Genomic DNA, 20,038 nt, shown 5'->3' on the forward strand with positions numbered 1-20,038 from the left:
TCAACACACACACACGGGACGAGATGTCATGGATCCAAAATGCCACTAAACAGGCCTTGTAAACTCTGATTTACAGTGCCAGGAAAGCTGGGGAAGCATCAGTGTGCATAGACCAGTATTTCAGTTCCCCACGTATTCACCATTTCAGAGCCTGAAAAGTGCCAGGACCCAGCTGCTCTTGGTGCACCTGGGTGGGTCCATCCCTCACACCAGTGTGAAGGACATCAGAATAAACGTGGGAGAGTTGGGTTTTGAAAGTATCACTCAGCGCTGGTTCACTTAGAAAGCTGAGTTTCAAACCAGTTGTAAAATACTCTGTTCTGCAGTGCTAAAATTTAAGCCCTTAAATTTTCCCTCTACGAAAGCAGATTGTCAAGAATCCTGACCAAACACCACAGCAGGACCACGACAGCAACGTCACCACCGCTGGAACCGCCGGGAGCTCCCCACAGCAGCTCCTGTCCTGCTGAAGGGCACAGCCCTCGGAGGGAGGAAGACAAAGATGTGGCATTCTGAGTGATCACCTCGTTCAGTGAGCTCAAAATGAGCTCCCTGCAGTGTTTGTTCTGCTTCGGGAAGGCAAATCAGGTGTTACACAGAGTCACTGGGAGGTTTTCTCTCAGCACAGCCCAGCCTGTGTGCACAAGAAGCCATTCTCTGAGCAAACTCCAGCCTCCAACAGCCCCACACTGCCAGGGTCAGCCCAGGAGCTTGGGCAAACCCCTGTGCCCCTCACTGAGCACAGCCCAGGACCCCCAGCCACGGCCCCACTGCCTCTTGCTCTGCTCACATCCCAGGCTGAGCCTGACAGCACCGTGCTCCAGAACCTGCCAGACAGGAGCTCACACAGGGCACCTGGACAAAAACCGTCCATGCTGTAGAGAAAAGGGGGGAATTCTGGAAGCAGAGCCCTCTCCCAGCTGAGACCCTGCTGTAACACCACCTTTTAGGTGAAAATCAAACTGCTAACAGGCAGTGCCCCACACCAAACCCACCAGGACACAGCTCCAGGCCGGAAGCTCATCCATCCCTCCAGCTCCTGTCCTGACACTGTGCAAGAGGAAGTACAGACTGTCAGTTCAGAGCTGGACTTGCATTTTCTTGCTGCTTTGGAGGAGTAAATCACTGCCAGGGGAAAACCAGGTTAAGTAAACACACAGCTGCTGCACACCAGGAGCTCAGCGCTGCACATCCCAAACCACCCATGATCCCTGCCTGGAATTCACTTGGCATTGAAAGACTCACCCATGTCATGGATCAGTAACAGGAAATCACACATCAAGCTCAACAAAATCAAGTTTAGCACAAATATAAAATATTCAAGTGGATTAATTTAAAAAAGTACAGTGAAGGAATTCAGCCCAGAGCAAATTCAATATTCCCTTAAACAGGACAATCTTGGGAACACAAAGCCCTTAATTCCAGCTGCATCACAGGGAATTCTCACATAAGCTGCTCTTTAAGCAGCATTTCTCTGATACAGAATTGTAAGCTCACACATTATCACAGAAGTTTAATGCCCAAGTGGGCCTTGCTGGGAGAACCATGAAAAAAAACCAAAAGAAATAAAAAAAGCCAAGAAGCCAGGCTTGCAGGTGAAATGGGATTGTACGAAACTGGATTGAGCCTTGGCAGTATTTCCAAAAGATTAAGATAACTTACAAGTTACTCCAAACCCTGGACATGCTGCTTTGGAAGCAACCAGAACAAACCAGGAATTCCTTCTCCCTCTCACATGTGGAGATTCTGGGAAGATTCCAGGAAATCCTCTGTGCAGAGGGGCAGAAGCAGCTGAAAGCACGGGCCAGCATGGAGGGACCAAGAGATTCAAAGCTTTATTTTTTTTTTTTTTTTTTAATAAAGTTAACAGTAAAACAAAATTCACAAGCCTTCCCCTCCCGAGCTGGTTTCCTCTTCACACACACAACACACAAACAGAGGCTCCAACCCAGAAATGAAACTGCTCTAAGGACAACGAGACGTGATGGAGGAGGAGTCTGGGGCTGTCCGTATTCGAGGTTAAAAGAAGCAGATCAGGTATGTGTGGTTTGATTTGTGTTTGTTTGCTTCTTAGCCAAACTGGAAAAAGAAATTTCCAGGCCCAGAAGCTGAAAAAGAAAATGGAAGATAATCAGGACGTTTCAAATCCAAATTGGTTTAGTGCAATCCTAAGCAGCACATGGATGGCCAAGCCCACACACAGCTCCAGAACAGGGAGCCCCTGGGTCTGTGGCTTTGGAACCCAGAAGAACCAGAAGCAGCCACCAGCTGACACTGGAGGCAGAACTTTGAAAAAGCTCTTAGGTTTATGCAACAGGCAAATGCTCTTCTCAAGCAGCACATCCACTGGGAGCCCCAGCTGCCCTGCCAGGGGGATCTGCGTACTTACGATTCCAAGGCTGGGAGGAGAACACCTCACCTACCTTCGAAGCTGAAGCCCCCTGGCCCGCTGAAGAAGGCCTTGAAGATGTTATTTGGATCAAATTCTACAGGGAAGAGAAGGAATTCATCAGCTGCAGTGAAACAGCCATCACATTCCCACAGTTCAGGAGCTGTCAGCTCACTGAGGGTCCAGAGAGTGTCTCAGAGTGGCTGGGCAGGGGGCACAGGGCTGGCTCCCAGCACCTGGGGCCATGTCAGTGACCACAAACAGGTAAAACAGCTGTCCCAGAGAGAGTCTGCCACAGGGCAGCCTAAGGATCTGGAGAAGCAGCATTTAGAGACTCACAATTACACTATTTAACACATCCCGTGACAGATTGCCAAGGACAACACCCACCAGTATTCCAGCCTGAACTGGGAACACTCAGTGCAGCCCTGTCATCCCAGCGTGTCAGGGACCAAACCCAGTCAATTCATGGACCCATTCCCAACAGGAGACTTGCTTTAGGGGATCAGGCAGACTCTAAAGGGTCTGATCCTGGTAAAGGCTGCCATGGTAGAGTATTGTAAAGAACACTGACCTCCCATGTTTAATCCATCCTCTTCCAAATCCTGCCCACTGTCATAACGGGCCTTCTTCTTGGGATCTGACAGGATGGTAAAGGCCTCACCAACCTCCTTAAATTTCTTCTCCTCCTCCTTCTGTACTTCTGCACTTGCTCCACTGTGTCGGTCTGGGGATACATAAACAAGCAGGAAAAAGCTTTTAATTTCTAGTGCAAATGGATAATGCTACACATTCCCAAGCTCCTGTCCCAGAACATGCTCCAGATCTGTGGGGTCAGAGCTGCTATTTCCCAGAAATTTCCTCTTCCACATGCATTTGTGCCTCAGTGATGCTGCACAGGGCACATAAGGACTGCTGTGGGTACCTGGATGGTGCATAAGTGCTCGTTTCCTGTAAGCCTTCTTGATCTCATCTTCGGAGGCGTTTTTGTTCACCCCCAGGATTTTGTAGTAGTCTTTCCGTTTGCTCTTTTTCAGTTCCACCTGTGCATTCTTTAGGAGCTGCTTGTGTTCTGGAAAAGAGCACAACAAACACCAGAGGGGAGGAGTTATTCCATCTCTTCCACTTCAGGCCACTCAAAAAGCAAGGGGACAGTCAAAACAAGAATCAAACCCAGACATTCTGAACCCCTTGCACTGCCTCAGGCACAAGCTGAATTGTTACTTCAGCTTTCAATGCTTGGAGAGAAACCAGACCAGAGACAGGGATTTTCAGTGACTCTGAGGGCTTCTCCATATTGTCCTTCTGGGGTATTAGGCTGCAAATTACAGCATATTGTGGGAGGAAAACGGAACAACAAAAAAATTGCCAGTTCAGGGAAACTTGTGCACACACAGAGAGTGCCCTTGTGCTCACCTTTTGTTTTCTCTGTCTGATAAACCTTCTCATAATCTCTTACAGCATCTTCATATTGTTCTGTGTCCATGTAACTGTGGAAAGAAACACTGGTGGCCAAGGTGTCCCTCACAGGAACTTCAAAAGGGGTTCAGTACAGGCTGTCTGCGTGGATGTGGATTAAGAGAAGTGCTCAGGACTCAGCAGATCAGACCGCAGAGGAGCCCACACAGGGCTACTGCTGGGAGCCCTGACACTTGTGGGAAACCCTGGCAGAGGAACCCACACTCTGGGCTCCAAGGGGACACTGTAAACTCCTCTGGCAGCACAAGTTCTGCTTTAACAACCTGCTCATTCCAATATGCAGCTGCAGGAACTGATCCCAGGCAGCCTGAGCTCCAGGGAGCTGGTGCAGGGTCAGAGCTGGCACAGAGCTTCCCACTGGCAGTGCTGGTCAGGAGTCACAACCCTGGCACCTCCAAGGGACACGTGTCTGTCTGTCAGCCTTACACACACATTACTCACTGTAACTTAGCAATTACAGAGATGGGAGGTTGGGAAAGATTGATCTTGGAGGTCTTTTTCAATCTCTTTTGTAACCACTGTAAATTTGCAATTGCAGACATGGAGAGAGAGGAGAGGGGCTCTCTGGGACAGAACCTCTATAAACACAGTAAGCTGAGTCCAGATTTAAAACAAATCCTCCCTAAATCCTGTTCAGATCGGACATGAGGAAGAATTTCCTCACTGAAAGGGTGGTTAGGCATTGAAACTGGTTGCTCAGGGAGTCACCATTCCAGGAGATGTTCAAGGAACAACTGGATGTGGTACTCAGTGCTCTGGTCTAGTTGACAGGATGGTAATCGGTCGAAGGTTGGCGCCAATGATTTTGGATGTCTTTTCCAACCCAAATGATTCTATAAATACACTACCAAGAGGCAGTTCCAGATCCAGGCAGGCAGGAGAGGCCACAGAGAGCTACCCCCATCTCCTCAGCAGCAAAAGGAAGAGGAATAAATTCATGGCCCCACCCCTTCTACTCAGTTAAGCTCCAGATTTGTGATCCTGTCCCTCAGAGCTGCCAGGAGGACACTCCTGCCCACACACCTGCTCAGGTGTCAAGGTGTACTCACCACTGTGCCCTCCTCAGGTAGGCTTTGATGTATGTGTCATCCAGCTTCACTGCGTTCGTGCAGTCGTCGATTGCTTCTTCAAGTTTCCTAAGCTACAACATCAGACACAAGTGAGTGAACCCCAGACAGAGAGCAAATTCTGCATCATGACTTTAGGCAAATGAAAGGTGTGAAGAATCTGGGAAAGTCTCACTGTTTCCTCTGTCTCTGTCTAGGATTTTTATTCCAATTTCCCCCAAACACTGAGCTTTTGTTCCCTGGGACAAAAAATCAGCAGCCTGGCCAGTGCTTTGTGGTTCTTCTGTGTAAGAAATGCACTCAAAACCATGGGCCTTCCTGATAACAATCCCAATTCTGTGTCCAAACTAATTCCTGGGCAGGGAGATAAACCTAAAAATATTTAAAAGAAATCTTTTTTAGAAGAAGTGTTGTTTGTTTTCAGACACAGACGTGTAAGATACCCATTAAGTGGCCACTTCCCAGGTTTTGGGAACAGCCTGTGTCTCTGACCAAGAGGAAAAGTCTGGGAAAGCAGCATCAACATTGGGACAGCTGAGGAACAAAAATGCCCAGAGGACACAGGGTGGGAATTGGGAGCACTGTCACATGACTGGCTGTTTCTCTGGATAGTGCAGGACTAAAATTCAACAGCAAAGCTGAATGAGTCATGGGGCTTTAAATTAGGTCTTATTTTTTTTCATAAAAACACAAAGCAAGACATGCTTTACAAGAAAATAAATCTGCTCATCGCTGGGAAGGAAGGAAAGAGAGACAGGAGTGCTTTTTGCTGACTAAGATAAGGCTAAAGCATGTCCCTCCTCTCCCTCCCACTCTGTGCAGCCCAAGTATTTGAGTTTTGTTTCTGCAGGAGTTGATTGCTGGCTATTGGGAACTGATCCAAGTCTTGTGCAAGCACAAAACCCTGAAACACTGCCCATGACCTCAGAGATGCAGCTGCCCAGCAGGCAGGGGGGCCTGTGCTTGGCAGAATAACTGATCTGCAGTTTATCACTGCCATGGTGGGGTTATGGTGACAGACACCTGCCAGGTGACTGTGCCTTACCTTTGAATTAACCGTCCCCCTGTTGCAGTAGAGTTTGGCATTTGTTTTGATATTATTTGGGTCTATTCCTAGTGCCTCTGTGTACAGTTCATACGCTAGTTTGTAGTTGCCTTTCTTGAATGCTTTATTCCCGTCTTCCTTCTTCGCTTTAAGTGCTTTGGCATTCTGAAAGGAAACAAAGCTGGGTAAGGAGATGAGGTCAGGGGGACCAAGCACCTTGTTCTGCCAGACAAGGGTCCTCAGACACAACAGCTCTAATCTGGTTTCAGACATTGCTGCAGGATACAAGCCACAGCTTTGTTCCAGCAGCTGAAATGATTTGGAAGCACTTTGCCTTTCCCCCAAGAGAAGCACCAAGGAACAGCCAGTGCCAGTTCCAGGAATCCTCCACAGGAAAAAGGCTGCCTATTTTTTAAGATGAGAACATGCCAGTGCAGTAAATTTATGGATTAAAATAAAAGGACTGGGAGCTCACTTTTTGAGAGCACATGAACAGATTTAAAGTCAATCAAAGAGCCACACCAGGGGAAGGAGCAACACCAAGGAAGTGTTAAATGAAAATCAGGGTATAGGCCTGGATATTGGACCTGAAAGTCAGGAATTCCTTTAGAACCAATGTAACTGTTTTTATTGCTGCTCTGCCTGACCAGGGAACAGAGTGAAGGGGAGGCTGCTTCCAAGTATCACAATCTGCTGAGAAACAGTTTCTAGGAGCTTGGTTTTATCTGAGGCAGCAACTAGCTGTCTTTGGGAAGGGCTGGACACACTGCCTGCTCCTGGAAGTCTGGGAAAGACAATGGTGAGGGAGGGAGAAGGGATTGATCCAGCAGAACCAAACTATGGGTTGGGTTTAAAAAAAGCCAAATCCCGGTGATTTTGCAGCCACATCTCCACCACTTACCCGGCAGGCAAGACAGGCCTTCTCATGGTCAGGAGCCATCCTGAGGGCCTGCACAAAGAACTGCACGGCCTTCTCGATGCAGTCCTCGTAGTACAGGCACAGCCCACGCACGTACAGCGCGTCGGCGTTCGTCGAGTCCATCCGTAGGATGTCACTGCAACACACAGCAATGAAGGAAATCCTCCTCATTCCCATTTCCTTCTGACCTCCACGAACGCTTTTCTCCACTGTGGTACTCAGATATTTCAACAAGTCTGTGGTACAGGTAAGCCAAAAGGCCAGAAGCCTCCTCAAACAGAAGCCTGCTTGTGAATGGGGTCTGGATGCAGCTTCCCGGGAAGATAAATGCGCATTAATTCACACACTCCCTCCTCATCACAACACGCACTAAGGAATATTGGTATTTTATATTCCCTCACTTATTCCAGGCATGCAGCACAGGCAGCAGGCAGGACACCCCACAGGTGTTCCCCAGCCCTCAGACACTCACCTGGCCACAGACTGTGCCTCGGGGTACCGGCCCAGCAGCGCCAAACACTCGGCCTTGAGGATTTTGAACCGGTGACACGCGGGAGCAAACTCCAAAGCACGATCCATGCAAAACACAACCTGGGGTGGGAGAAAGCACAGGCGTGAGCACAGCTAAGAGCCAAGGGCCTGGTCTGAACAGCTGCCCCACGCTTGAGATGTGTGTTTGACCAGGAAAGCGAGCGTGCAGACACCCACCTCCACTGCTGCTGGAGACAGATTTCATTGGAAAATTTTCCTCATATGCAGGTTGTGCCTTTCAAAGGGCTTTGTGTGCCAAGGACTGAGGCATCTGCTGCATTACTGTGACAGAGCACTACACAAGACTCAAGGGACACCTGTAGGAGGTTCATCCCTTTAATTCTTCTATACTGTAAGCCCTAAAGAAAGGGCCAAGAAGGACAATCCTGCCCCTGTTTCCTGCGGTATAAAGACATGTGGGAGGGACAGAAATTCAATAGATTGAGACAGTCTGGACTGGACAAAACACAAAAAAGTACAGTGCAAGGGCTGATCTTCCACTGGCCTGACAGCCATGGGCAGGGTGAGCTAATGGGTCTTTTCCATCCCTGCACTCTGGTGGGGACATCTGTGCAAGAACGGGGCATTGTTCCCCAAGGTTCATCTGCTCCTCAGCCCGTGACATCACGGGGCCCTGCTGTGGGAAGCACTGTGCTCCAGAGCCAAGGGCTCCTGGGTGAGGCAGGAGCAGCTCTCCAGAAACAAAGATCACGTTTCATGTTGGCCTCCCCAGCGAAGTGGGACTGGGGAAGTGAGGGACAGATGCAGATGCCCAGGACGTGCAGTACAGGCAGGGCAATTCCTACACAGGAAATTCAGATTGATCACACATCCCATTTGCTCCTCAGAAACAGGTGATACAAAGCTGGGATTTACCCTTCCAAAATCTTGAGTTTAGCCTAAGAGTGACCTGAACAATGAGCTCAATGTACCAGACAATCTCCTTTCTGGGATAAATCTGAGGCTTACATACATCCACTGCACAGAAGCAGTTGCATGAGAAGTGCTTGGTGCCTTTCAGATTTCATGCTGTCATTTCTTGTTCTATCAGGTCAGTACCAGCTGCATCCTGTTACAATCCTTGAGAAGAAAGATTTGGAAGTTGTAAGGAGAATGCCCCATGCAGATCTGCATTCCTCCTTGTACGACCCTCACTGGCACACAGTCTGCTTTTTATTTCAAAGAGCTGAGAAAGAAGAATTCTGGATATGCATTTCAGGAGCAAAGTGTGATCAAATGCTGCTGCTGACAAAATCTGCCTCAAACAGCTCAATCATGACTGCACTCACCCTGCAAAGCAAACAGTGACAGAGGGTTGGCCTGAGCCAGTCACCTCCTCACTTGTCATTTGGTCAGTGCTCAGGGAGCATGAGCTCTGCCACTTTCAGAGCTGGCACAATTCACCAGCCAGCCCTGCTCCAACAGATGTGGCACAGCACCTCCCAAACAAGGAAACCAGCCACACACCTGCCTGGGCCATGTCAAACACACCAGCTCTTATATAAGACCACACTAAACAAGTTAATCTCACCTTCCTGAAATCCCGTTTCTCAAAATCCACTTCAGCTATTTTTTCATACTCAAGCACAGTCGTGGCATTCTTCAGCTGAAAGACAGAACACACAAGTGCTGCAGGACAGTCTCTGCTTTGAAATGCCACCAAGCAGCATTTGAACAGCCAATCCCTGAATGGCAGAGCCAAAACTACTGCAGACCATGGATCAATAGTGCAGATGACATGAATACTTTTGCCAGCATTAAAATCAGCTTGAAATAAAGTAACCGAACTGGGAGTCCAGGAAAATGTACCCTGTGAGAGAGACACAACAGTGGCAGCTGCCTTACACTACTCTCCATTTCTCCTTTGGCCAGCTCAGCCTCCTCAGCATCTACTGGGGACAGTTAAATGTGAACATCCTCTTACCTCCTGTTGTGCCTGGGTATTCTTATGATCCAGTTCTAAAACTCGTTGAAAGCAGCGGCTAGCAGCCATGGCATTCCCTAGGGAAAGGTGACACTTCCCTTCCCGGAGATGGCCCTGGGAACACAGGTAAAAGGGATTTGCAAGAGCTGTAACAGCTGCAAACAAGGGACTGAAGGAGGTGCCTGAAGGTCTCCACGTACCCGTACAAAGCTGTCGTCCAACCTGACTGACTGCTGAGCATCCTCCAGTGCTTCTCGGAACCTCCCCAACATCATGAGCGTGGCAGCTCTGTTCCCATAATAACTGGCATTATTGGGACATGTATCTGGAGACAATGCAAGACTCACTATCAGCGTCACACAGCAGCTGCACAACTTGCAGCACTTCACAACATTGGCCCTGACTGGCATTATCGATCTGGTGACATTTCCCAAGGTAATTAAAGCAGGCAAGAGGTTTTCATTCAGCAAGTGGTATGAGAAACCCCATTGGTGTGTTTGAAATCAGCAACCAGCTCCAATTTTAGACATGGCATTCAGCAAAGATTGATATTATCAGCTGTTCTCACCTATGGCTTTTGTGTAGTAGTTGAACGCTTCGTTGTAATCTTTCTTGGCATAGTAGGCATTTCCCTGCTCCTTGAATGCTTCTGCTTCTCTGAAAGGAAGCAAAACACCACATTTTCAGAAGGACTGAACACCAGACTGTGACCATGACAAGCATTTGATTCCCAAGCAACCTCAGTATAACTGTTTAATGCTCCAAATTTAAGCTGGTTCTCGTGAGATCCCCTCAGCACACCCCATTTCCTGCTGGCTCCCACATACTCCAGTGCTTTACCCAGGATACTCAGGGATATTTCCTGGCCAAATTTTACATGGATGCAATAGAAGCCTAAAGCCACCTTTGAGTCCCCTCAGAGAGTCCAACAGAACTCCCTGGTATGGAGTTCATTCAACAGCTCCCTCCTGCAAGGTGCTGCACCTCAGAACAAAAGAGACAGTGCTGGCTCTTTCAGGAGTCCCACATACTTACGAACCAGAGCCAAGAACAATTTCCACATTCAAAAGACAGCTAAATCAAAGAGAAATATGGGTACAAGCCTGCAACAGAAGCCTGGCACTGCCTTGGCAACAGGTCTAGAAATAGTCCTCACACTCAAGAGCAAGCATTTGCAGAGACAGTTTGGGACATTTAAAAACACACAACATATGGTTTAAAGCAGCTTCCCTTAAACTCTCGAAAGCAAAGCTTCCCCTGAGGGAAACCAAGCCCCTTCTCTTCCCTCATCTCCCTTCAGCCTTTCACCTGCACAGGGCAAGAGGGAGGGCACATCACGGTGATGGAACAGTGAATGTGAGCAGTGCTCAGCAGGCTGACCTGGGAGAGAACAAAGGGAATTGTGTTGGAATAAATTCCCATGTTTTCAGCCTTGCTCAGGCTGCCATTGGCCGTTCCCACACAACCACCTCATGCAGGGGTTGTTTTCACTGAGCCATCGAACATTTCCCAGCTGGCAGAACAATGGACACTGGGAGCTGGGAAGTGTGCTCTCCACTTTCAGTTTTAAGTTTTTCTGTAGGCTACACCCCAGCTAAGTCCAGCCACAGCCCTGCAGGAGTTAAACCCTGGGATGAGATGGGTAAGAACTGTGGCAGAGCAAGGGGTAGAACACACCACTGCTCCCCTAGGGCCTTGTCCTGGCTCCCAGGTCAGCTCCTCCCACCCCTGCTCCAGAAAATGATGAATTTGCCCTTTGGAGAGGGGAACTGCCATCCCTCCTCTGCCACTCCCAGTATCACACCTGAGGCAGGTGCTGCAGCCTGGCTTTTCCTCAGGAGCCAGAACCCACCAGAGTCCCAGGAGTTCTGCACCCTCCCAGATGTGCAACAAAGATATGCCTGTGAGATGGAGCCATACCACAAGCATCAGGATGCAAACTCTCCATGATTAAAATTTCCAAATTAAAGTTTAAATTAAATTAAAGTTTCCAAACACAACCATCTTTTTGGAATATTACAGATCAAATATCCAAATACAGTGGAAAAAGTACTCAGCACTTCTGCACTTTTGGAACCTGGGCAGTAAAGAGTTTCACTGTTCTCTTGTTTCTGTAATCACAGATTTTAAGTTCCTTCCCTCAGGTCTCTGTTGTCTAAAGAAACCGGTGAACAGTTCTAATGGCAGAACCCACCTGAGCCACCACCACAACCTGTTCAGCACAATGGGCCGAGTCATAAATCTTTGAGCCATTTTACCTGTCCTGTCCTGAGAATTACCACCTAACAGACACAGCTAAAAGCTGGCTGCCAGAGCATCCCATCTGCCACAAATTGCTGGGAAGTGCTGGGAAAATAGGAGAAAGAAAACATAACCCCAGCAAAACCAATTTTCAGAAAGCGACTTTGAGGTACCAGAGAAACACCCCCACACACAAGGATTAATGTTTTCTACTCTTTTTTATTGGTCTGTCTTCCTTTTAAGCATTTTAATACAGATCAATGTATCAACAAGCCACAGTGCCTCGGGTGACACTGGCAGAAAGAAGAGCACAGGTATTCCTGCTGCTCACATGGCCTAAGGCTTAACAATGAAAATTGTGAAAGCAAATCACCTCCACAGCATGAAGGCAAAGGACCTGCTGGAGCTGTCAGGCTGGGCTGGAGCTCCAGCAGCAGGACAGGAGCAGCTCTGCCCTGTTGTGCCCTGATGACACACAGAGCACACAGCCCTTGTTTACCACGGCTCTGGCTCCAACAAGGAGAACTGCAGCCCCTGATCTCACTGGGGATTGTTTCACCCCAACAGATGCTGTGGTCTGAATGAGCTCATTCTGCCTCCTGCGCTGCTGGGGCCTGCACTCCCCACTTGCTACTTTTGACACTGAAGAAGAATCGTGCTTTGCTAAAAATACGCCCCCAGCTGAATGGGTGTCTTTGTGACAGTCTGTGTCTTCGTGGGGCTGCTCCATGCTGGACACAGAAATGGAGAAGAGCTGCACCAAGGAGCTGGGTAAGAAGCTTGTCTTTCATCACTCACATGCACCACAGGCACAGGAGGGGCTGGTGGGAGTGATTCTCCTTGTGAGCGAGGCAATTATTTTTTTTCTCTTTTATGGTATTTCTCAGCATCTCTAATACTTGAAATACTTTTGTCCCAGTCACCCCAGAGAACCTGCCAGCACTGAACTGTGGGTTGGAAAAAACCTCCGAGGTCTTTGAGCCCAACCTGTGATCGATCACCACCTCGTCAACCGGACCAGAGCACTGAGTGCAATGTCCATTCATTCCTCCAACATCTCCAGGGATGGGGACTCCAACTGCTCTCTGGGCAATGCCTGACAACTCTTCCTGCAAAGAAATTCCACCTGACATCCAACCTGAGCCTCTTCTGGCAAAGCTTGAGGCCCAGGAAGACAAGCAGCAGCTGCATGCACTGACACTCCCTCGCACACTCAAGCTCTGAGGATGGAGCTCGCTGCCTGCCTGGGGAGAGAGGAAGCAGCACAAGGCTCCTTCTCCTCCCCGTGCCCTGTGAAAGCTCAGCCCCTCCTCATTCCAGCACAGCAGCTCTTGGAGAAGCCATCCTGCACACACTGACACAATCCCACGCTTGCCTAACAACTCCTGCCTCCTCCTCAGAGCTTCCACACGCTGCCCCCGCTCGAGTGCCGATCGTGGCTTCCACCTCCCACTCCAGCTCCCAATGAGACTCCTGCAGACACCTGATTTTCTGTCATGGGAACCTTTAGGGATTTGTAACCCAGCAGCTCTCGGTCCAGGTGTGCTGGCACAGCCCCTGGGTAGGGATGTGCCACAACAATACCACCAGTGACAGAAATCCAGCACCTAAGCAGGTGGCAGAGTCACTGTCTCCCAGCTCTCCTGACCCTCACTCCCACTTCACTGCCTGCCTCTGTTATGAAATGGTGGCAAAACCCTAAAATAGCCAGGATTTAAGAAAGGCTCCAAAATCCTGTCCTGACCAAGCAATCTTTCCTGTTAGGCTCTGGCAAAAGCAACATACCTGCCAATTTTGTGCAGTTCTTGCAGAGGCTTTTTCTTTAATAGGATATGGTGCCTTTATCAGGCATTTTTGGGGGTGAAATCCCACCCAGATTCTCAGCTGTCAGATGTGACTCAGCCACTGGGGTAAAATAAGTTGGGTGATCTCAATTCAGTTTACAGCAGGCAGATGTCTAGAGCTTAAAATTAGCCATCATGTTTGCCCCTGGACACACAACTCTCCCCTCCCTTCTTTCAGGACTTGGAAGAGAAACAAAGCACTCCATGTGTCACAAAGGTACACAGGATGCACTTCAGAGACCTCAGGTAAGGTTTGACACTGAGTGAGGATTTAGGATTTATATTTACAACTTCTTCATGAGGGGCTGCAGAGGGGCAAGCACTGAGCTCTTTGGTGGCCAGGGAATGGCTGGAGCTGGCTGAGGGAGGGTTAGGTTGGATATTAGGAAGAGGTGCTTTCCCCAGAGGGTGTCTGGGCACTGGGACAGGCTCCCCAGGGCAGTGGTGGCACACAGTGTGTGTAACACGCTGCTGTGCCCTGGCTGGGCAGTGCTGGCACGCCGAGGGCAGAGCAGAGCTGTTTCCTGGCACATCAGCTCCCCCCAACGCGTTCCCGGCGGCTTGGCTCCGTGGGCAGCACACACACCATGGCAGAGACTCAACGCAGCCCCCAGCCCGGGAAATCCGAGCCTGGACACGCAGAAATCTCCACCAATGGGCAAAGGACTCTCCTGCAGAAACATAACAACGGGCTGCCTCGAGCATCTCCAAGAGCAGAGCTGAACCTGAACCCAAAAGGTGCTCAAACCCTCAGAACATTCCTCATACCTGAGGGCAAACTCAGAGGACCAAAAGAGCCACAAGAACCAAAATATGCCACAAGAAATCCAAGAACCGACCCAAACCTTCCCTGCAGCCATGAGTGAGAACAGCAGCCGAGCCCCAGCTTTAATTGTGCCGTTATGTAATTCCCAGAGCTTGGAATTAACCTAATTCCCAGCAATGGCCCCATCACGCCTGGCAGGTCCACAACGTAACTTTTGTGAAAACCTATGGAAGGGTCTAGAATCAGCCTGAGAGTGCTTTTTTGAAGGAAGCAATTTGTTTTGAATGAAGGAAGCCAGACAGCTTAAGAATTCCAAGGGAAAACAACTACATTATGATTCACCTCAAAAAAGCACATTTCATGTTAAAGAAATAGGCTGAAACTGTAGGTATGGGTCACCTTTTCCTACTGGATAAATCAACTGCCTAAGTTAGATATTCAAGTACCCTGGAGATGCATGGGGAAGCAAACAACTACACAAGTACCTTCTGCTGCTTCTGGTATGATCATAAGATCATAAAAAAATTCCAGATGAGTAAAATGGGATGGTTTATCACCTGGGAAACCCAAGTGCCCATTTACAGGCAGAACTGGAATAGCAGAGCCTTCTCCAGGTTATCCCAGAATGACTGGGTACCCCTCAGATGGCTCAACCCTCCTGCCAGTGCTGGAAAAGCAGAAAGCTGGTGAGAAATGACATCTATTCTGGAGGAGCCTCACTGAGAAGCACTGGAAAAGCCTCTTGGTGCTCACCAACACCTGACAACCTCCAGGTAACACCTGCAGACCTGAGCAGTGACCACAGCCTGGCCAGGCCCACAACCTCTGGGACTCTGTGTGGGCCACTCCATGCTCGTCACTTTGCTGTGGGAAACGTCGATGCCCTGCAGAGGCACCAACGCATCCCAAGCCTGCAGCAGGGGCTCTGCAATCTCCTGACGGTATTTTCCCAACAGCTACATGTATTTCTTTTTAAGAGGCTTCCACATGCTCCAATGCTGAAGAAGGAGGAGAAAGATCCAGCCTGGAGCACGCACAGGAGCCAAAACCCTGAGGTGCCAGGAAGATGACAAGGAAATTCTCCCTGGCAAAGCTCCAGGGGCCCAAGCTCATAAAGCAGCTGGGAGCAGGGAAAAACTGTTCCCATGGCTGAGAAACCTTTAAAATTAATGAAGAAACAAGTGAGTTTTTAGGGGCGGCCGAGTCCTGTTCATCAGCTGCTCCGTGCTGCTGCACCAACAGATAAAATTAACACAATTACATCAACACTTTCTGCCAGGACCCCAACAAGCCATGAGGCAGCAGCAGACAATAATTATCCTGTGACCACACTCCATTCCTGTGCTCTGGACACCCTGGGAGCCCTCTGGCATGTCTGCAGCTGCTTCAGAGCATTAGTTACAGCCATTCTGAAATGCAGATTTCCCCTTTTGCTTGTTTTCTAACTTTCCAGTTTTATTAAGCCGCAGAGAACAGAATCGTGCATTTGGACAAAGGTGAGTCCTTGAGCAAAGTATCCATGTGTATGTAATCCCTAAATGGAAACAACAGAACATAGAACTGTTGTTTGCTAAGGATGCTGAAAAAGTTTTCCCTTATTTTTGCTGATTTTTACAGAAGGGAGCACAGATACATCCCAAAGGCTGCACCAAATCAGTGTGTCCCATGCAGAGCTCACCCAGCTCTTGCCTGGTCCTGGATCTTTCACAAACATCTGACACTTTCTGAGGCTCCAACTCCACTCCCCAATACAGCAATTATTGCTCTGATTTCCACGAGAGCAACTGAGCTACCGCAGTGAAACAGGACGGGCTGGGGTAAGGAAGAGGTTAATGCACAGAACTGCGAAGAAATCGGGGTGTGCAGGGCTGGCTCCTCCAGAGCAACACCAAGGAATCAGCTCCTACCAGTGTGGGTTCATTTTAGCAAGGGAAAGGTGCAACATCCCCAGAAGAACGTGAAAAGGAAACATTGTAAAGACACCTAATGAAAGCTTCGAAGGGCACAGCTTCAGGAAAGAAGAAAAGAGCTGGAGGTCACTCCTTGCAGACACCTGTGCCTTCAGCCAGGTTTTACCTCTGTGAATTTCTCCCATTTCAAACACCACGATTTGCCTGCCCAGGGGGCAGGAGTGATGTGCCCACACAGGCCTGTCCCAGCCTCACAGGCTGGGCGATCCCAGTGCTCTGTGAGCTCCAAGTGCCTCCTCAGCAGCTCCTCCCTTCTTGCTCAGCAGGACCTCCCGAGGGAGCCGCTCCTTGGGCCTCAGTTCCATACAATCCCTTGAGCCATCCATGGGAGTCTGAAACCACCATTCCTCAGAGGCCGCTTTTGGTTTTGTTTCCTCTTCTTCATTCCACTGAATCATCTTCCAGAGCAAATGCCTCACCTCTGGCAGGAACAGCTCCTCCCTTCCAGCTCCCTGAGAGATGAACCCAGCACCTCCCACTATGGAAAACCAGTGGAGTTTCCTGGAGAGGGACTTTTCCCCCCTCTCTGGCCACAGCGCTCCAGCTCACTCACTCCTGAGGGGATAACCTGTGGGAAAGGTGGGGATCCCACCCTGCCCTGCCTCAGGTGACACTGGCAGCTCCCCCGGGCAGGGTGCACCAGAGCAGGGCACAGACACATCGGGAGCTCCTGGATGATGGAGCATTCCCGGAGCAGGGCTCTGCACAAGGCGTTTTTCCCGTTATCCACAGCAAGGCAGGACAGAGTGAAACCCACTGTGGGCAGGTTTCAAAGGGACCAGGAACCAGGGCAATGGGGTGACGAAGCAGCAAAGGGCTCAGGAGTTTGGAGCCTCCTCTTCCCACGAGTTTAATCCTTCCCTCCCCAGCGCGGGGGAGGACGCGCTCCCCGGACACCGGTGAGGGTGTGCGGCCTCGGGACACAGGCTGTGAACTGCATTTCTGGGACACCCCGGTAACGGGTGGATGCTCAGATCCCGGTGCACACGGAGGCCGCGGGAGCTCACTGGGACACACCGGCACCGCATCGCAAAGCCAGCAGCTCCCGGGCCCCGCCGCCCGCGGCCCGCGGCTGTCACCGCCCGCCAGGTGAGCCCCGGGGCGCCGCCGCTCCCGGCCGGCCGGGACAGAGGACTTTGCCCGCGGGGTCCGCCCGGGCAAGGAGCGAGCGGAGTCCCCGGGCGCGCTCCCGGCCCTGCCGAGCACCTGCGGCCGCCATGCACCGCGGCCCCGGGCCCTGCGGCACTCGCAACCTCGCCGGGCCGCGGCCCGCCCACCGGGAGGGACAGGGGCCGCCCTCTCCCCGCCCGGGCCGCCGCTCTACCTGCGCGCCTCCTCGTCGCTGTCGGTATCGCCGGGCCCGTCGGGCGCCGCCATGACCACATCGCACTCGGCCTCGGCCGCCGCCGCCGCCGCCATCTTACCGCGCGGGGCTGGGCCGGACCGAGGCGGGGCGGGGCGGGGCGAGCGCCGGAACGGGCGGAGCCTCCGCCGGTGGGGCGGGGCGGGGGCAGACCGGCAGGGGGAGCCCGCGGAGGGGCCCGGCGGCGGCATCGGGCGGGGCCGGGACCGGGAGATGGGCGGGACTTGACCGGGAGGTGGGCGTGGCTTAAGCAGACCACGCCCCCTTCATGCGCATGGCAGCGCCGCGTCTCGCGGTCCGCCCGCCCACAGGGGGGCGCTGTGGTGCCGCCGCGCCCCGCCCGCGCCGCCGGTGAGGCTCGGCCGCGCCCGCCCCGGTGCGGCGGGATGGGCAAGAGCTGCAAGGTGGTGGTGTGCGGGCAGGCCTCGGTCGGGAAAACCTCCATCCTGGAGCAGCTGCTGTACGGGAACCATGTGGTCGGTAAGCGCGGCTTCCCCGGGAAGCGGCGACCCCGGGTGTAGCGGGCAGCTCCGGCCCTGGGCAGTGCTGGCTGTGGGGATGCCCCGGGCAGGGCTGTCCCCGGTCACCCCCAAACACAGCGGCCGCGGGCGGGGAGGGCACGGCGGGACAGCTCCCCGGGCTGGGTTCCCACGGGGCTCCTGCCCTCCCCGCCAGGCTCGGAGATGATCGAGACCCAGGAGGACATTTACGTGGGCTCCATCGAGACGGACCGCGGTGTGCGGGAGCAGGTCCGCTTCTACGACACGCGGGGGCTGCGCGACGGGCTGGAGCTGCCCAAGCACTGCTTCTCCTGCACCGACGGCTACGTGCTGGTCTACAGCACCGACAGCAAGGAGTCCTTCAAGCGTGTCGAGCTGCTCAAGAAGGAGATCGACAAGTCCAAGGACAAGAAGGAGGTGAGTCCCCCTGGAGAAGGGGCTGCCAGTGGGATCTGCTCCCCTGGGGCAGGTTCTCACCTTTGTTTTATCCAGCTTGTCACAACATGCCGCTGGGTCCCTGATCCCATGGGTCCCTGATCTGTGAGACTCCCAGCAGTAACAGGTGGTCTCCTGGGATGCTCTTTGAGCATACAGGTGCTCAAAAGCTCCTTCCACTTTGGGGCTGGTTTGGGATACACAGACCTCGGCAGGAGGGGAAGGGAGTGCTGAGATCGTTTGGTTTCTAAAGGCCTTGACATGAATGGGGAATCAATGGCAGGGCCAGGCCCACCACTGAGGGTCTCCATGGTGGAGCCAGCCAGCCCTGCAGCTCCGTGGTTGGTCATCAGGGGCCCTTCTCCCCCTTTTGGAACAGGTCACCATTGTGGTTTTGGGCAACAAGTGTGACCTGCAGGAGCAGCGCCGGGTGGACCATGACGCAGCCCAGCACTGGGCCAAGGGCGAGAAGGTGAAGCTGTGGGAGGTGTCTGTGGCTGACCGGCGCACGCTGATCGAGCCCTTCATCTACCTGGCCAGCAAGATGACACAGCCACAGAGCAAGTCTGCATTTCCCCTGAGCCGCAAGAACAAGGGCAGCGGATCCATGGATGGCTGAGCCTGCTTCCCCTTCCACTGCCGCCTCCTCTTCCTCACCTTCCTGCTTCCCTCGCACACACCTCCTGCTGAGTCCTGTCTGGTGTCACAGAGCCTGTGGGAAGCAGGTGGCAGGAGGAACAATCATCCCAGGGCTAGGAATGCTCCTGGCAGATGAGGGAGGCAGTAGGACAGGAGCCACTCCTCTCTCTGCCCAGCCCCTGCAGTGGTCAGAGGTGCTATAGGAAGCTCACTCAGTGACCCCCTCTGCTCTCAGGTGCAGGCTGGGAGAGTGGAACAGAGGCACAGCACTGGCTAGCTGGAACGTTGGGATCAGCTCCACATCTGGAGGGAACAACTCCCTCTTTTTCTGTTTCCTGATAACATGTGGGCAGAGCCTGTTTGCTGGCCCTGCCTCCAGCCAAGCAGCTGTCCTTGCACTGCCCCAGCTGGCTCTGTGCTGCTCCCTGGCAGGTTGTCCCTTACTCTGGCAGTGTTCACTGCTCCTTTATGCACTGAAATATCCAGACATGCTGCCCCAGGGAATGCCTAGAGCAGGGCAGGTGCTGTTCTTGAGGGCAGGGTGCCCAAATACATCATTCCAGCCCTCCTCTTCCTGAGTGCAGACTCAGCCACGAGCTTGGAGGAGATGGGGTTGTGCTTAACCTGCCTGCCTAGATCCTTGGAGGAGCTGGGACTATACTTACACTGCACACCCCTGATGCTTTGGGCTATGGCAGCTCTCACTGCCCACCTGTCACAATGCTGCCTCCTCTCAGCATAAGACAAGGCACAGGTGTCCCAGTCCTACTCAGTAACTCTTGTTCCCTTCAGGTAATCTGGATGTAGGAAAAGAACTGATGAAAAACTCCAATGTGTTTATACTTGTTCCTTTTATTTACTGAGTAACACAATAAAGCGACGAGATTCGGTTATCAAAATATTTTCCTTTTTTTTTTTTTCCCAAC

At 51.7% G+C, this 20,038-nt stretch overlaps 2 protein-coding genes across 3 annotated transcripts; one reads left to right on the forward strand and one right to left on the reverse strand.

The window, feature by feature from the left end:
* Nucleotides 1-1,813: 1,813 nt before the first annotated feature.
* Nucleotides 1,814-17,632, reverse strand: DNAJC7 (DnaJ heat shock protein family (Hsp40) member C7). Its single transcript, XM_058858253.1, has 14 exons — nt 17,500-17,632; nt 9,923-10,011; nt 9,555-9,679; nt 9,355-9,468; nt 8,962-9,036; nt 7,372-7,490; nt 6,882-7,035; nt 5,981-6,145; nt 4,918-5,009; nt 3,806-3,879; nt 3,315-3,461; nt 2,964-3,116; nt 2,424-2,486; nt 1,814-2,108 (listed from the first exon to the last, which is right to left on the reverse strand). The coding sequence occupies exons 1-14, from the start codon at nt 17,592-17,594 to the stop codon at nt 2,071-2,073; spliced, it is 1,503 nt and encodes a 500-aa protein (XP_058714236.1). The 5' UTR covers nt 17,595-17,632; the 3' UTR covers nt 1,814-2,070.
* Nucleotides 17,633-17,827: 195 nt separating this feature from the next.
* NKIRAS2 (NFKB inhibitor interacting Ras like 2) lies at nt 17,828-20,011 on the forward strand. 2 transcript variants are annotated; one of them, XM_058858261.1, is made up of 4 exons: nt 17,828-18,018; nt 18,214-18,291; nt 18,389-18,455; nt 18,853-20,011. In XM_058858261.1, the coding sequence occupies exons 1-4, from the start codon at nt 17,925-17,927 to the stop codon at nt 18,947-18,949; spliced, it is 336 nt and encodes a 111-aa protein (XP_058714244.1). In that variant the 5' UTR covers nt 17,828-17,924; the 3' UTR covers nt 18,950-20,011. The 2 variants fall into 2 exon arrangements, with proteins under 2 accessions (XP_058714244.1, XP_058714243.1); XM_058858260.1 differs by having other exon boundaries at nt 17,854-18,018; nt 18,214-18,455.
* Nucleotides 20,012-20,038: the final 27 nt, after the last annotated feature.

This window comes from Poecile atricapillus, chromosome 27 (assembly GCF_030490865.1).
Source record: "Poecile atricapillus isolate bPoeAtr1 chromosome 27, bPoeAtr1.hap1, whole genome shotgun sequence".
NCBI classification, from domain to species: domain Eukaryota; kingdom Metazoa; phylum Chordata; class Aves; order Passeriformes; family Paridae; genus Poecile; species Poecile atricapillus.